Genomic DNA, 15,107 nt, shown 5'->3' with positions numbered 1-15,107 from the left:
CACTGTGCAGAGCTCTGATTCCTGCTAGGGTTTAAAGGATCTGCTCCCATCACAGCATGGCAGTTAAGTGATTAGTTAGTTGACCAGAGAAAATGATTTGTCATTCTATCTTCAAATGCTGGAAAGGAATCAAATTTCTTCTTTCCCAACAGGTCTGCCCAGTGACCCAGAGAAGCCCAGCAAGGATCATATTATCTTCAAATACTGAGAAGGAATCAAATCTCTTCTTTCCCCCCACCCCCAGTCTGCACAGTGACCCAGAGAAGACCAGCAAGGAGCTGGTGGCAGTAGTCTGCTGAAGGCAGAGGACTTCTCTATGCCCTAGCCATATTTCACAGAATCATTGTAGAATGGTTTGGGTTGGAAGGGATCCTAAACATCATCCAGTTCCAACCCCCCTGCCATGGGTAGGGACACCTCCCACCAGCCCAGGTTGCTCAAGATCTCATCCAACCTGGCTCTGAATGCCTCAAGGGAGGGAGCAACCACAACCTCCTTGAGCAACCGGTTTCTCTCTCACCACCATCACTGTTAAGAATTTCTTGCTAATCTCCAGTCTAAATCTACCCTTCTCAAGCTTCAAACCATTGTCTTGTCACTACAAGCCCTTGCAAAAAGCCCATCCCCAGCTTTCTTGTGGGCCCCCTTCAGGTACTGAACCTGTGTGGCCAGAAATGTCCATGGCAGAACTGCAGAGATCTCCCCCCGGGTTAGTTGGACCTTATGATCATGCTGGTTAGAATCCCAATCCAATATTGGTGCCAAAGGTCTACCATATAGAATCATAGAATAGAATCATAGAATCAATAAGGTTGGAAGAGACCTCAAAGATCATCAAGTCCAACCTGTCACCCAAGACCTCATGACTACTGAACCATGGCACCAAGTGCCACATCCAATCCCCTCTTGAACACCTCCAGGGACAGGGACTCCACCACCTCCCTGGGCAGCACATTCCAATGGCCAATCACTCTTTCTGGTAAGAACTTTCTCCTGACCTCCAGCCTAAACTTCCCCTGGCACAGCTTGAGGCTGTGTTCTCTTGTTCTGGTGATGGTTGCCTGGGAGAAGAGACCAATCCCCACCTGGCTACAACCTCCCTTCAGGGAGCTGTAGAGAGCAAGAAGGTCTCCCCTGAGCCTCCTCTTCTCCAGGCTAAGCAACCCCAGCTCCCTCAGCCTCTCCTCACAGGGCTGTGCTCCAGACCTCTCCCCAGCCTTGTTGCCCTTCTCTGGTCACCTTCAAGTCTCTCAATGTCCTTCTTAAATCGAGGGGCCCAGAACTGGACACAGAATTCAAGGTGTGGCCTAACCAGTGCTCACTACTGAAATGGTGAAGAGAGATTCTAGGAATCATTTAACCCACAGCTAAGAACTTGTGATTCCTCCAGAAGATAGATGTGTCTCCACTGTAACAGACATACCTCTGACAATTACATCTGCTGCTGCAGATTGGCTGTCTAAAGTTGTTTGTACTGTGCACACGTACTTCCCAGAATGATGCAGCTGAATATTTCTTATCATCAAATCCCCAACAGATTCCTGGAGATACAAAGAAAGTAAACTAATCACTCACCACATGCTTTCCACACTGGACACTTTTTCTTTAATAAATTGCTCAATATTAATAAAAAATTCAGCTTTGGAATTAAAATATTCATTGCTATCATCAGTTTCTTTCGTGTGGACGTTTTTATTATGGCTTCACAAATAACTCCAAGCTCCTTTATGAAAGTTAAGAAAGAAGAATAAATAGCTTGTAAAGAAACAGTGATTTGCCATAGAATGACAGCATCACAGTGCCACAGCATCACAGTGCCACAGTGCCACAGCATCACAGTGCCTCAGCATCACTGTGCCATAGCACATTAGAAGTTGGAAGGGACCTCCAGAGATCATTGAGTCCAAACCCCCCTGCCAAGGCAGCATCACCCAGGGTAGTCTACACAGGAATGCATCCAGGTGGGTTGTGAATGTCTCCAGAGAAGGAAAATCCACAACCTCTCTGGGCAGCCTGTTCCACCCTCACTGTAAAGAAGTTTCTCCTCACGTTGAGGTGAAATCTTCTATGTTCAAGTTTGTAGCTGTTGTTCCTTGGTTTATTATTGCACACCACCAAAAAGAGATTGGCCTCCTTCACTTGACACCCACCCCTCACATATCTAGAGACATTGATCGGATCCCCTCTTGGTTTTCTCTTCTCCAGACTAAACAGCCCCAGGGCTCTCAGTCTCTCTTCCAAGGGAGGTGCTCAAGTCCCCTGATCATCCTTGTGGCTCTCTGTTAAGGTTGGAATAGACCTCTGAAATCATCAAGTCCAGCCTATGACCTAACACCACCACATCAACCAGACCTTCTCACTAAGTGCCACATCCAGTCTTCCCTTAAACACCTCCAGGGACTCCACCACCTCCCTGGGCAGTCCATTCCAGTGTCTAATTCCCCTTTCTGTGAGGAAGTGCTTCCTAACATCCAAACAAAACCTCCCTTGGCACAGCTTCAGGCCATGTCCTCTCACCTTGTCACAAGTTGCCCGGGTGAAAAGCCTGACCCCTACTTCACTACAACTTCTTTTCAGGTAATTGCATAGAAATAGGGCTGGAAGAACGATGATAAATACTGGAGTCATCCAAAAACTGGCAGACAAGTTCACTGAGCACTTGTAGGGGGGTTAAGAAACTTACCCTTCCAATGCGTTCAAAATGATGTATTCCTCTGGTCAAATCAATTCTATTGCCATTGAACCACCACGTGAACCCCACATCAACAGAGGGGTCATGAGCCACCTGGCAGGGAAGGACTATGCTTTCTCCAACTGTCGCATCCATATTAGAAGGTGGGACAGTAATCACAGTCCTTTCTGTGGAGACAAAAAGAAAACCAACCCCTGATAATGTCCTTTGTATTAAAATGCTTATAATAATGGTAGGTTTGGAACGAGTTTTGTACCATTGGGGAAAATGATTTCAAATTGGCCCAAATGTTCCATAATACAGCAAATGGCCTCTAATAGGCTGATGGTTTGGGAGCACTTTTACCTGGGAGCAGCCCAGTACCCACACAATGAGCGTGCTGTGAGCCTCGGAGAGCGAGCAGGCATCAGAGGCGAGATGCTAAATTAGTCCCGGGTTACTTTGGAAAGCCCATAGTCAACAGATAGGATTTGCAGCTCCAAAAGTACAGACCTCATTATTAAGACTGTTAAAAATATGCCCAGGGTTTTTCAAGCTTGAAAAATCTTTCCTTACAAGAAACTGCAGCAGAAGCAAAATTGCTGTTCATCTCCGCTCGCTTTATGCATTAAGATCCTTAATCTATATTAATGTTAGTGGTAGTTTACCACAGTGTTGCTTATGTCCCAGCTTCAAAGGAATCTTTCACAGGCAGGAAAACTGTTTCTGCAATCTTTTTCTTTTTTTGTTAACTCCTTGCAAGAAACACACTTGCAGCTCTTATTAAGGGAAGCAGTAGCTTGCTGAAGGGGAGAGAAACATGGCTTCACTCTTTCTGATATGACTGGCAGATAGATTAGGGATAAGAACCACTTAGTTGGAAGTAGCTCCATGGAATAAAGCTTTTATGCATTGAAGTGTTACAAAACAGTAGGAATTTAGAGGCACGTGAATAAAATGAGAGCAGAACTTGTTCAACAATATTAATGCATTCTGGAAGTAATCATGGAATTGTCAGGGTTGGAAGGGACCTCAAAGATCAGCCAGTTCCAAACCCTCTGCCATGGGCAGGGACATCTCACACTAGATCAGGTTGCCCAGAGCCACATCCTGCCTGGCCTTAAAAATGTCCAGGGATGAAGTTTGCACCACCTCTTTGGGCAACCTGTTCCAGTGTGTCACCACCCTTGTGGTGAAGAACTTCTTCCTGAGCTGTAATCTAAATCTCCTTTCTTCTAACATGGATCCATCCCCCCCAGTCCTATCACTCCCTTACACCCTCAAAAGGCCCTCCCCAGCTTTCCCATAGCCCCCTTCAGATACTGGAAGGCTACAATTATGTCTCCTCAGAGGCTTCTCTTCTCCAGACTGTACAGCCCCAACTCTCAGTCTGTGCTCCTGACCTCTGATATCTTGGCCTTTCTCTGGGCACATTTATGGCCCTTCTCTGGACACATCCCAGAATGTCCACATCTTTCTTGTAATAGGAGAAGAAGAAAATATGTCACAAGCTGCTTTGGTTCATTCTGGCTTAACATTTTGTGTTAGAAATGTACTTGCAAATTTGGTTGGACTTGATGATCTCAAAAATCTCTTCCAATCTCAACAGTTCTATGAGTCAGGATTTGTGTTTTACCAAGGTGTTGGTTCCAAAGGGTTGGTGCATGATGGGGTATCCAGCCCCTTCCCTTCACACATGTTTTCATTCCAGCTGTCACCAACCTCAAAGTAGGTGAACAAAATGCATGTACAGACAGGCAGTATAGGCTGGAACTTGATATACTGCTTCCCAGCATCTGAGTTTCACTGGAGGAGGGACTGATATGGCAGTGGCCAAGTAGAAACAAGGTAGAATGTGGGAATTCAAAGTATGTGTGAGCATGGCAATTCAGACATGGTTTAGTGGTCTAGTGGGTGTGATGGCTGGGCTTGATGATCTCAGAGGTCTTTTCCAACCTTAATGACTCTATGATATTTTGCTACCCTAAACTAAAACTACATCTCATAGAATAATAGAATCAATAAGGTTGGAAAAGACCTCAGGTACCATCAAGTCCAACCTATTACCTAACACCTCATGACTAACTAAACCATGGCTCCAAGTGCCACATCCAATCCTCTTTTGAACACCTCCAGCGACGGTGACTCCACCACCTCCCTGGGCAGCACATTCCAATGGCCAATTATACTTTCTAGGAAGAACTTCCTCCCAGCCTAAACTTCCCCTGATGCAGCTTGAGACTGTGTCCTCTTGTTCTGGTGCTGCTTGCCTGGGAGAAGATATCAAGCCCCAGCTCTCTACAACCTCCCTTCAGGTAGTTGTAGAGAGCAGGAAGGTCTCCCCTGAGCCTCCTCTCCACCAGGCTAAACATCCCCAGCTCCCTAGCTTCAGTGACACACCTGCTGCAGGCATCAAGTGAGGTTTTCCTGAGAAAACAAAGAAAGAATTTGCCTGATTTTTCACTTTTCCAGACAAATTAGATGCTATTTGGTGGTTGTTGTGTTTTTTCCCCCTGGTATCATTCCAAGAGTGTCAGAGGTTCTGACGATGAGTTACAGCCCAGACTTGGAAGGTGGATTCTCAGATTTCTCTGTATGCTCTGCTTGCTCTTCACAGCCATGCAAAGCTATCATCGTGGCAGCTCCATCAGTCTGTCTGGAGTCAAGGGCTGCAAAAAAATGTGAAGGCCTCAGATGACTGTCTTAAAGACACTCGATCATTAGGTTAGAGAGAGATCTTCCTCTGGCTGGAAGCAGTGTGTCAGATGCAATAAATTCCAGATGATTCAAGGGCCATACTCTTTGTTGGCACAACTCCCCTGATTTCAGCACAGGCTGGCTCCATAAATCTCAGATGAAGTAATCCCATTGTGAAGTACAGGTAACTTCAGAGGATAATTTTGAAAAGTATCTGGGAACTGCAGAGAACTTCCACAGAGTTTTCTTGTCTTCATTTTCCTCCTTGCACTTGTTCTCACTGCATGAGTAACACTTGGAGGAGAGTTCTACTACTTACAATCATGTTATATATGTTTAAAAGAAGCAAAAAGAAACAATATCCTGGTATATGTTAAAAATTAGGAAGTTGCTTTTAGTGAGGGAGGGAACTTCTGTTTTCCCACCAGCAGGTCAAGAAGCATCATCTTCTGGCCTGATGTGGCTCTCCAACCTCATGAGATCTTCCTCCAGAGTCATCTTGTTATGCTCTCTCTTTCTTTAAACCACTGAACCTCTGCACTGAGCTCTTAAAGCCGATGCAATGTGGCACTGGAGAAGCAAAGCCTTCCCCTCGATGCCACGGTCGACCTCAAAGTAGAAATTCTTCATAGCTCTGAGTGCTTATGACTCACTTTCTTCCAGACTCCAGCTGGGTTTTGTCTGCTCTGTCTTTACTTGGGCAGGAGAGATGTCTCCACACATATTCTCTCATAAATGGTGCAGAAGGTTATGCCTGATTTACAGGAGGGTGTTGAAAGGTCTGGCAAGTCAGCCTGGGCTGTCTCTAACCTTGTGTAGCCTCTGGGTCTGACCTGTGCAGTGGAGCTGGGAGAACCAGAGAGTGGGAAATCACTGCAAAGGTCACCTCCTCAGCTCCTGCCTCCTGCATGGTGTAACTGACCCTGGGAATAGGGAGGATTGGCCCTAATGAAGCTCTTCTACAATGTCAATCAATCAGATGGTTAACAGTATGTTCCCTGAGCCTTCCATTGGCAAACTCAATATGTGGATAGGAGTAAAGAGTGGTTACAGGGTGCAGGTTCAAAGTTGCTTGGCTACATTCCAAAACTTAAGATGAGTTCTTTGCTCCCAGGTATAAACTGCTGCTGGTATTTTAGCTGCCTTGTTTTAAAGATGACTTGAATGTGTTTGCTTTGCACTGCTTTGGTGACAGCCTGGATATCTCCTGGATAACTCCCTTGGAGTTGGGTATTCTGCCAAAACTCCAAATCAAGACTTTTATCCCAGGGATGAAACTCACCTTTTCTGCTTCAGCTCATTCTGCTTTAATAAAACTGTTGGGGTTTTTTGCCAAGTGCTCCCTGTCAGTCAAAATTCTACCCTTCACAGGACCTTCATCACCTCTACTGCCAGAAGACTTCATGTCACAACCTTTTCTAACTCCTCCTCTGTACTGGATGGCTGGCCACAGGGCTGGGTGCATTTTGACTTCCACAAAGCACTGTGTACAATTACAGCATTCCATAAATAAGTAAAAGGCTATAAATAAAATCAATTTATCTCCATGGAAAGGTCAAAGTAAGACTAAGCAAGGATGATACAAACAAGGCTGCGTGGAATTTGCAATCAGATTCAGTAGCTGCATTCTAAAATCCATAGAATGCAAATAGGAAATGATGTGCTGTCTGGAAGCCTCCATCAAAGCCAGTTATCTGTTGCAGAGGAAGGAGCCATTAGCTCCAGCTGGCTGCAATGAAAGTGGTTGGGAATGTTTTGAAACTTCTCTTCATCAGCAGGTTCCAATAATATTATTGGTGCCTTATCCAAGCCCATGGCTTGCACAGCAGCACTCTGTGATGGGTTAGGAACTGGCTGGAGAGCTGAGCCCAGAGAGTGGTGGTGAATGGTGCCACTGCCAGCTGGCAGTCAGTCACCAGTGGTGTCCCCCAGGGATCAGTGCTGGGCCCCATCCTCTTTAACGTCTTCATTGATGATCTGGATGAGGGGGTTGAGTCAGTCATCAGCAAATTTGCAGATGACATCAAGCTGGGAGCAGGAGTTGATCTATTAGAGGGTAGGAGAGCTCTGCAGAGAGACCATGACAGGCTGGACAGATGGGCAGAGTCCAAGGGCATGAGATTTAACACATCTAAGTGCCAGGTTCTACACATTGGCCACAGCAACCCCATGCAGTGCTACAGGCTGAGGTCAGAGTGGCTGGAGAGCGGCCAGGCAGAAAGGGACCTGGGGGTACTGGGTGTGCCCTGTGATAGGACAAGGGGCAGTGGATGGAAACTACAGCACAGGAATTTCCATCTCAACAGAAGGGAAAACTTCTTTACTGTAAGGGTCACAGAGCACTGGAGCAGGCTGTCCAGAGATATTGTGGAGCCTCCTTCTCTGGAGACTTTCCAGACCCATTTGGATGTGTTCCTGTGAAACCTACACTAGATACTATGGTCCTGCTCTGGCAGGGGGGTTGGACTCAAAGATCTCCAGTGGTCTCTTCCAACCCCTAACATTCTGTGATCCTGTGATCTAGAAGATAGATGCTGTTAGTGTTATAAGAAGTCATTTTTTTTTATTGGCATGAATCTATTTGCCTCCCTCAAACAAATACTGAAAGCTGTCCTGTGAATTACACCAGGGTCTGTCCTGTGAATTACACTGGGGTCTGTCCTTCTCTGAGTGACACTGGGGTCTGTCCTGTAAACTACACTGGGGTCTGTCCTGTGAGCTACACTGGGGTCTGTTCTGTGAGTTACACTGGGGTCTGTCCTTCCCTGAGTGACAGCGGGGTCTGTCCTCCAGTGAGTTGCACTGGGGTTATGTGTAAGGTACGGTTTTTAGTAGTCAACAACAATAAATTGGCTCTATTTTGTTATGTGATTCTTATCCTCTTGTATCTGTTCTTCTAGCCTGCTTGTATTCAGTGACACCACAGACGTGGAGTGGGTTCAGTTGTGTGACATTTTCTGCTTCTTTTATGGGGTTGTCTGTAAGATTTCCACCTCAAATGTTTTTAAAAGCTTCTTAAAAGCTCTTGGTTCCACGTTATCTATCCATCTTGCTTAGCAACTGCAGGCAGGCATTACATGGCAAATCCCATTCCAAAGGAGAAAACAGAGAAGATGTTGAGAGCGCTGGAGGTATAATAAAGACTTCTCACACAAAGAATAAACAACTCAATGAGCAGCAATAAACTTAATTTGCACATTAGATATGCTTTTCCAAGTTCTGACATTTCAGTTGAAAATAATGCTGAAGCAATGAGGCCTATAATTGAACAGCCAAAACTTCTCCAGAGGGGAAACAAAAACAAATGTTCCCTGCAAACAAGATCATTTTTACACCATGTTGTTACTCAGTGTTTTAATAAACTCCATAAATGCCAAAGACAATATTTTTGTCATGTTTTAATGGGACTTCCCCCACGTTGCTCCATGAGGATGTATGTTATGTGATATGTGGAATGCTGTAGAGCCTTAATGAAGTCAGAGCTGCCTGCACCCTAAACTTCTTGGTTTATTCATTGCCAGCTCTGCTGTAACATCGTCTCGGCGCGCACGCTGCACTGCATCAGTGCTGATTGCACTCTCATAACGTGATCATGAAAAAGATCTTTGCCAGATGCAGTGGGTTAGGGAGGAGGTTGTGCCTGCAGGCTGCAGGAGCAGTTCTGAAGGCATTGAAAACAAGAGTATTAAGAAGGGGAGGGGGGGGGGGAAGGGAGTGTTACAAATTGCATTTAATAATGTGCTCTTGTAACTACAGCCATTATTACTGTTAGCTGTCTTGCAGAACTGATCAATATGCTTACTGTGAGCTCAGAAGTTTCACTTTGTAACTTGTTCTCATTTAAGATCAACAAATATGAATGGTTTGGTGAGAAAACTTCTGCACTGAGAAGGCTGCAGAGCACAAAGGGGGGAAAATAAACCACACTGAGTTTGCCTCAGTTTTCCTTTCTGCCCCCCTCCCCCCCGTTTCTATCAGTGATCAAAGTATCTCATGCTCTGCTCTCAGGAATTTCTATCTAGACAATCTCTCTTTTCATGTCCTCCAGCTCTGGTTGAGTCCACCTGAGAGGTAAATTTGTACAAAGTCTTTGTTAATGGAGACAGACCATCCACCAGCACACCAAAAACTTGCGGAAATAAATCCATTTTAATATGGCCGACTGTGCTTCAAAGAAGAGTGAAAAGTACAAAGATGAGCAGAGGGCTGGAGCACCTCACCTGTGGGGACAAACTGGGAGAACTGGGGATGTTCAGCCTGCAGAAAAGAAGGCTCCAGGGAGACCTCAGAGCAGCCTTCTAGTACCTGAATGGGCTGCAGGAGAGCTGGGGAGGGACTTTTGACAAAGGTTTATAGTGACAGGAGGAGAGGTAATTGCTTTGAGATGGAGGAGATTTAGACTGGAGATTAGGAAGGAATTCTTGACAGTGAATTGGGTGAGACACTGGAACAGGTTGCCCAGGGAGGTTGTGGATGCCCTCTCCCTGGAGGTGTTCAAGGCTAGGATGGAAGGGGCCTTGAGCTAAGTGGTCTAGTGGATGGTGTCCCTGCCCATGGCAGGGGAGTTGGAACTGGATGATCTTTAAGGTCCTTTCCAACCCAAACCATTCCATGAATACTCCAGGGAGGACATTCCCCTACCCCATGCAGAGCTTCACTGAACTGGGACCAGAGCTGGAGTGTGTATTTACAGCAGAAGCTCAGCCAAAGCTGCAGTTTTGAAGGGAAGGAGAATTACCCTGCAGCCCATACTTGTGACATACCAATGGTACAGCAGAGCAAATGCCATTATTAATGTTGCTTCTTGTTGCTGTGGATATCATGGGAGACCTCCCTGATACACAAATTGATCCTCAGAGTGGTGTGGTCATGAGTTTTGTTTCCTTTGCTGCCAGCAATGAAGAGCTCAGTGTCAGCTTGAAGCTGCCAGTGAAAAGCTGTCAGTACTAGCAGTGCCTGGCACAGACTTGGGCATCCCAGTGAAGAGAAAACAAATATTTCCTAAGAGTCAATCAAGCAGTATCACACACACCAAAAAATAATATTAACGTACCTTTCACAATCAGGTTCCCAGAATTTCTGGCAGCTCCAAACTGATTTGTTGCTGTGCAAGTGTACACCCCTGCATCTGCTTTGGTGATGTTGTAGAGCCTGAGACTGCCATCCTCTAGTAACATGACCCTGGGGAACAAAAATAAACAATGAGCAGAGAAGAGCAAAAGGCTTCAGCTCCAGGAACTGTACTGGAAAAGCTACTTTTAATATTTAAACATTTCCATTATGCTTTTTTTTGTTGTTGCTTTTCCTTTTCTCTCCTACCTCAAGCTGAATATTTATCAAGCTTGATTTTTTTTTTACCTCTGCTTATATTGATTTTTATATTAGGAATGTTCTATTGACATACTGGAGCTGACCATTAGCTTACCCAGCTGAGTGTCTGGCAGCAGAACGTGGAGTCTCAACAGAAAAAAGGAAGCCCCCAACTTGTTATCTAATTAACAAGTCCAAGTGCCAGGTGCTGCACTTTGGTCACAACAACCCCAGGCAGTGCTGCAGGCTGGGGACAGACCAGCTGGAGAGCAGCCAGGCAGAAAGGCACCTGGGGGTACTGGTTGACAGTAAGCTGAACATGAGCCAGCAGTGTGCCCAGGGGGTCAAGAAGGCCAATGGCATCCTGGCCTACATCAGGAACAGTGTGGCCAGCAGGCGCAGGGAAGTCATTCTGCCCTGTGCTCAGCACTGGTTAGGCAACACCTTGAGTCCTGTGTCCAGTTCTGGGCTCCTCAGTTTAAGGAGGATATTGAGAGACTTGAAAGCGTCCAGAGAAGGGCAACAAAGCTGGGGAGGGGTTTGGAGCACAGCCCTGTGAGGAGAGGCTGAGGGAGCTGGGGTTGCTTAGCCTGGAGAAGAGGAGGCTCAGGGGAGACCTTACTGCTGTCTACAACTACCTGAAGGGAGGTTGTAGCCCAGTGGGGTTGGTCTCTTCTCCCAGGCAAGCAGCACCAGGACAAGAGGACACAGTCTCAAGCTGTGCCAGGGAAGGTTTAGGCTGGAGGTGAGGAGAAAGGTCTTGCCAGAGATTTGGCATTGGAATGTGCTGCCCAGGGAGGTGATGGAGTCCCCATCCCTGGAGGTGTTCAAAAAAAGGCTTGGATGTGGCACTTGGAGCCATGGTTTAGTAGTCAGGAGGTGTTAGATATTAGGTACTAGGTTGGACTTGATGATCTCTGAGGTTTTTTCCAACCTGGTTGAATGTGGTGTCTGAGCCCAGCTGCCTGGGCAATTTTGTCAGGATTATTAAAAGATATTAACTGAGATGCTGAAATGCCATCTCACAAGCCAAGGAGCTAAATCAAATCTATCTCTGCCTCCCAGGGCCTTCAAAACACCTTATTAGTCACTGTGTTGTTTACATCCCTTTGCAGGGTATTGGCTAAATTGCATTTAATAGCAATTTCAGGACCACCGTTGGCTTTTATGGGTAAAATCAATTTCTAAGGTTGTTCATATGCTTCTTCATGTCAATGAGATACTTTAGGATGCTTAGGTTATGGCATATGATCCTCCTGTGAGGACAGGCTGAGTGAGCTGGGATTGTTCAGCCACTCAGCCTGGAGATGAGAAGGCTCCAGGTAGACCTAGTAGCAGCCTTCGGTACCTGAAGGGGGCTACAAGAAGGCTGCAGAGGGACTGTTTGCAAAGACCTGCAGGGACAGGATGAGAGGCAATGGTTTGAAATTAGAGAAGAACACATTCAGACTGGATGTTAGCAACAGGTTCTTTAGCATGAGGGCAGTGGAACAGGTTGCTCAGGGAGGTAGTTGAGGCCCCATCTCTGGAGATATTCAAGTTAGGCTCTTCAAGGCTCTGGGCAACCTGCTGTAGTGGAGGATGTCCCTGCTGACTGAATGGCCATTTGAGGTCCTCTCTAACCCAAACCATTCTATGATTCTATGTTTTCCACAGGTAAACTGTCTCTGCATGCCTGGCACCTTTTTTTTTGCTTTTGCACACAAAGGAAACACTTCAGGGTTGGGGAATTTTCTTCACAAATCTACTGAACATCTCTGTCAAAGGTAGAGAATTCCCAAATGAAAGCTGAGTTAGGTAGGAAATGACCTTTTGGACAGAAAATAAGACTATCCTGTAATGTTTTGTTAATTTTGTGGCAGTTATTCTGTCCATCTGTTGGCATGGTAGATGTAGTAAGAGGAGTAGGAGGTGAATGGAGGAGGTCACAGTGAGATGGGTGCTGATCTCTCCTTCCAAGTAACTAGAGACAGGAGAAAAGGAAATGACCTCAAGTTGCCCCAAAGGAGGTTTATGTTGGATATCAGGAAAAACATCTTTCCTGCAAGAGTGGTCAGGAACTGGAAGAGGCTGCCCAGGGAGGTGGTGGAGTCACCATCCCTGGAAGTGTTCAAAACCATGCAGACATGGCACTTTGGGACATGCTGGTGTTGAGTTGATGGTTGGACTTGATGACCTTAGAGGTCATAGAATAGACTAGACTAGACTAGACTAGACTAGACTAGACTAGAATAGAATAGAATTAACCAAGTTGGAAGAGACCTTCAAGATCATCGTGTCCAACCTATCATCCAACACCATCTAATTGATAAAACCATGGCACCAAGCACCCTATCAAGTCTCCTTCTGAACACCTCCAATGATGGCGACTCCACCACCTCCCCAGGCAGCACAGTCCAATGGGCAATCACTCTCTCTATGAAGAATTTCTTCCTAACATCCAGTCTAAACCTCCCCTGGCACAGTTTGAGACTGTGTCCTCTTGTTCTGGTGCTGGTTGCCTGGGAGAAGAGACCAGCCCCACCTGGCTACAACCTCCCTCCTCTGTCTTGTCCACCCTTAGTGATTCTGTGACTGTACATTGAGGCTCTTCAGCATTTCTGATTAATTCTGACTTTAGAAGGAGGACACCGGGCTGACAGATCTGGGGTTGAAACCTTCAGATGGGAAGTGCTGCACTCAAATGCCACTTTCTGACACTTGGCAGAATCCAGCTGTAAGTCACAACAGGCAAGCAGCCTTCATTCATTCCACCCCTCACAGAAGCATGCCATTATGTTGTTCTTTTTCTTCTTCTTAATCTTCCTCTTTTAATTGACATTTACATCTAATACAAGCAGCCTCCTTTTCTCAAAAGAAAACATCTAATTCATGCATCACAGCTTGGGTATTTAATATTTATCCCTAACAACACATGATTGGATGATGCAATGAATTATTAAAGGGAATGAACAATAACAAGAGCAGGAGTTGAAGCTGGCAGCAATATCATAGCCATTAAACACACAAAAACATCACAGTGTCTTGCTGCTGGTATCCATATGCTTGTAGCTGGATGTGTAACACACATTAGACCTTGTTCTGCTTCCTGTTACATGCTCCCAGCCTCTCAGCTGATGAAAAGAAGCACTGTATTTGGGGGGCTTACATCACCCAAATTCCATGTTTCCCATGTCTGCTGAAACACCTGCTCCTGAGCAGGGCAGGGATGGATATGGAACCCCTCAGGCTGAAAGAGTTGGGGTTGCTCAGCCTGGAGAAGAGAAGGCTCCAGGGAGAACCTCTTGTGGCCTTTCTGTGTTTAAAGGGGCTGAACAAAAAGCTGGGGACACACTTTTTGGTATGAGCCTGTTGTGGCAGGACAAGGGTGATGGGTTTAAACTCAAAGAGGGAGATAGATGTAATGAGAGAGAGAGAGAGAGTGGTGAAACACTGACCCAGGTTACCCATCACTGGAATCATTCCAGGTCAGGTGGTTTGTGGCTCTGAGCAACCTTCTCTAGTTGAATATGTCCCTGCTGGCTGCAGCAGGGTCAGATTAGCTGAGCTTTAAAGATCCCCTCCAACCCAACCCAGGCTGTGATTCTATGATTTAGTTATGAGAAAAGCTCAGATGTCCCCATGGTGCCAGGCATTTTGTTACTAGGGTGTGGAGCTGAGAGGGGAAGGGATTTAGGCTTGAATGAAAAATCTATGTTTCCTTGGCAATAATCACCAGGTGCTGCAGCAGTTGTCCATGTGCAATTTGTAGTACAATGAGAAAATAAGTTTGGGTTTAATAATCCATCATATATCCACATCAAACTGGAGAGGGGCAAAATATGAGGCAGCAAGGAACAGTCTTCAATGCAATGATACATCAACTAAATGAGATTTTATAGATGAGGAAGGATGAGTAAGCATGAGAGAACTGAGCATTGCTGCTGGCTTCATGACACTCTTCATCAAAATCATAGAAGTGTTTCAGTTGGAAAACACATCTGAGGCATTCAAGTCCCACCCTCAATCTAAGACCACCATGGCCACTAAACCATGGCCACAGGTTTCTTGAACACTTCCAGGGATGGTGACTCCACCACCTTCCTGGGCAGCCTGTTCCTATCCCTGATAAATCTTTCAGTAAAGAAATTGTTCCAGATCTCCAACCTAACCCTACCCTGGCATGATTTCAGGCCATTTCTTCTCCTCTCTCACCTGGTACTAGGTGAAGAGACCCACCTCACTCCAACCCCCTTTCAGGGATTTGCAGAGAGCAATGAGGTTTCCCCTCAGCCTCCTCTTCTCCAGAATAAACAACAGCAGTTCTCCCATCTGCTCCTCACCAGACCTTTTCTCCAGACTCTTCACCAGCCTTATTGTCCTCTAGAGACACTGCAGTCCCTCAATGCCTTTCCTGTAGTAAGGGGCCCAAAACTGAACCCAGTATTTG

At 45.9% G+C, this 15,107-nt stretch overlaps 1 protein-coding gene across 6 annotated transcripts in view; it reads right to left on the bottom strand.

Moving 5' to 3' along the window:
- CNTN6 (contactin 6) overlaps positions 1–15,107 on the bottom strand; it is a 200,441-nt gene that overhangs the window by 20,104 nt on the left and 165,230 nt on the right. For all 6 annotated transcript variants that reach the window (XM_068154394.1, XM_068154390.1, XM_068154389.1 and 3 more), the window contains 3 exons: positions 10,422–10,549; positions 2,684–2,859; positions 1,424–1,541 (listed from right to left, as the gene is read on the bottom strand). In XM_068154394.1, the coding sequence (XP_068010495.1) occupies positions 1,424–1,541; positions 2,684–2,859; positions 10,422–10,549 (422 nt within the window). The remainder of the gene's footprint in view (positions 1–1,423; positions 1,542–2,683; positions 2,860–10,421; positions 10,550–15,107) is intronic.

This window comes from Melanerpes formicivorus, unplaced genomic scaffold (genome assembly GCF_026170545.1).
Source record: "Melanerpes formicivorus ecotype bairdi unplaced genomic scaffold, bMelFor1.0.p_v2 SCAF_28, whole genome shotgun sequence".
In the NCBI taxonomy this organism is placed as follows: domain Eukaryota; kingdom Metazoa; phylum Chordata; class Aves; order Piciformes; family Picidae; genus Melanerpes; species Melanerpes formicivorus.
This window is presented reverse-complemented; position numbering and strand designations above follow the sequence as displayed.